We start from the raw sequence: 2,079 nt of genomic DNA, 5'->3' as shown, positions 1-2,079 counted from the left end.
AACAAAAACAGCCAGGCATGGTGGCTCATGCCTGTGATCCCAACACTTTGGGAGGTGGAGGTGAGAGGACTGCCTGCGCCCAAGGGTTCAAGACCAATCTGGGCAACTTGGCAAGACCTCGTCTCAACAATAAATCAAAAAAGTAATCCAGCAGGTCGAGGCTGCTGTGGCCATGAGCGTGCCACTGCACTCCAGCCTGGGAGACAAAGTTGAGATTCCGACTCAAAAAAAAGCAGCAATTAAGTTTAAAAAAAGAAAGAAAGAAAGAAAACAAAAAAATTGGCCGGGCTTGGTGGCTCAGCCTGTAATCCCGGCACTTTGGGAGGCTGAGGTGAGTGGATTGCCTGAGCCTGCGGGTTCGAGACCCACCTGCGCAACTTGGCGAGACCTCATCTCTACAATAAATCAAAAAATGAGCCGGGCGTGGTAGCGCGCACCTGTAGTTCCAGCTATTCGGAAGGCTGAGGCGGAAGGATCGCTGGAGCCCGGCAGGTCGAGGCTGCGGTGGCCGGGAGTGGCCACTGCACTCCCGTCTGGGTGACAGTGAGACTCCAACTCAAAAAAAAAAAAACCAAAAAAACAGGCACAGCAGCTCATGCCTATAATCCCAGCACTTTGGGAGGCCGAGATGAGAGGATTGCCTGAGCCCAGGATTCAAGACCAACCTGGGCAACATGACAAGTCCTAGTTCTCTGTAATAATTCAAAAAACTTAGCCAGGTGTGGTGTCATGCGCCTGTGGTTCCCGCTACTTGGAAGGCTAAGGCAGAAGGATCACCTGAGCCCAACAGGTTGAGGCTGTGAGTGTGCCACTGCACTCCAGCCTGGGCGACAGCGTGAGACTGTGACTCCAAAAAAACAAGGTCTAACAGCCATGGGTTGGGAGGGATGTCTAGAGGCCACATTCCAAACTTATCTCCAAGGGGTGGAAGAATTAGGAGAATCAGGGCCGCTGAGGCTTTCACTTGTTTATACACTTGTGGGGAAAAGGTCAAAAGGCAGCAGGGTACATGTGTAAGGCCTCAAGCACGGGAATCCTAGGGGCCCGGGTTCAGACCCACCTCCCATGCCCCACCATCACCTGTGCAATGCTGTGTGACCAGGGACGCATTGCCACGTTCAAACACTGAGTCCCCCCAGAAGGCTGGCACCTGCTCGGGTGGCCCTGTGTCCACGTCCCAGTTCGCCACTTGCTGGAAACAGGACAGCAACAGCCCCTAAGTCCTCCGGTGGCTGCGCAGGTGGGATGCAGTGACGGCAGCAGGGGTGATATCTGTCTGACATCCACTCCTTGTCAGGCTGCCTTCTGAGAGCTTCAGTCTGTGGCCTCAGGGAAGCCTCGCAGCCATTCCTCTGGAGTTGAGGAACTGGCCCAGAGAGATGCGGGGCCTTGCACAGGGTGGGACTGAGCCCGCCAGTGGGCAGGCTGCACCGGCCCCCGGAGCCATTTGCTGCCCCAGGACCCCTGAACCCACCCGCCTGACGTCGGCCCTCCCGTCCCCGCAGGAGAAGCAGGACAAGGTAGTGCTGCAGTCGGAGGTGGCCAGCCTGCGGCAGAACAACCAGCGGCTGCAGGAGGAGTCACAGGCCGCCAGTGAGCAGCTGCGCAAGTTCGCCGAGATCTTCTGCAGGGAGAAGAAGGAGCTCTGAGGCGGGAGGCGCTGCGCCCTCTGCCCAGCCCCTGGCTCGTTCCCTGCAGGCCGGCTGCGGGCCCTGATCTCTCTCCCTCTCGGCTCCTGGGTGCTGGTGTGGCCAAGATAACCCAGCAAGGGCCCTGTCCCGACGGCCCACAGCCCTCCTTGGACTCGGAAACGCCGACGGCAGAGGGACCCGAGCCGGGGTCTGCTCAGTGCTCGAGCCCCAGAGGGCAGCGCGGCCTCGGGCCCCCCTCAGCTGCCCATCTGTGGTCTTGAGCGGGACGCCCACCCCGCCCTTGGGCTGCCCTGCTGTCCTCATTAGCCTCTTAATAGGATCCAGGAGAGGGGCGAGGAGTCAGCCTCCAAGCCGTAGCTCCAGGAATCACAAACCAAGTTTCTGCACCACGTACAGCTGTGGCTTGTGGGGCCAAGCCCCCTGCATG

The 2,079-nt window shown here is 58.8% G+C and overlaps 1 protein-coding gene across 1 annotated transcript in view; it reads left to right on the top strand.

Moving 5' to 3' along the window:
* Nucleotides 1-1,775, top strand: part of SIPA1L3 (signal induced proliferation associated 1 like 3) — a 125,380-nt gene extending 123,605 nt beyond the window's left edge. Inside the window, exon 22 of the mRNA XM_021712493.1 lies at nt 1,506-1,775. Within this exon, the coding sequence (XP_021568168.1) occupies nt 1,506-1,649 (144 nt within the window). The 3' untranslated portion in view covers nt 1,650-1,775. The remainder of the gene's footprint in view (nt 1-1,505) is intronic.
* Nucleotides 1,776-2,079: the final 304 nt, after the last annotated feature.

This window comes from Carlito syrichta, unplaced genomic scaffold (genome assembly GCF_000164805.1).
Source record: "Carlito syrichta isolate Samal-C Ts95f unplaced genomic scaffold, Tarsius_syrichta-2.0.1 Scaffold89967, whole genome shotgun sequence".
NCBI classification, from domain to species: Eukaryota; Metazoa; Chordata; class Mammalia; order Primates; family Tarsiidae; genus Carlito; species Carlito syrichta.
Note: the sequence above shows the minus strand (reverse complement) of the source record. Positions and strands in the feature narration are given on the sequence as shown.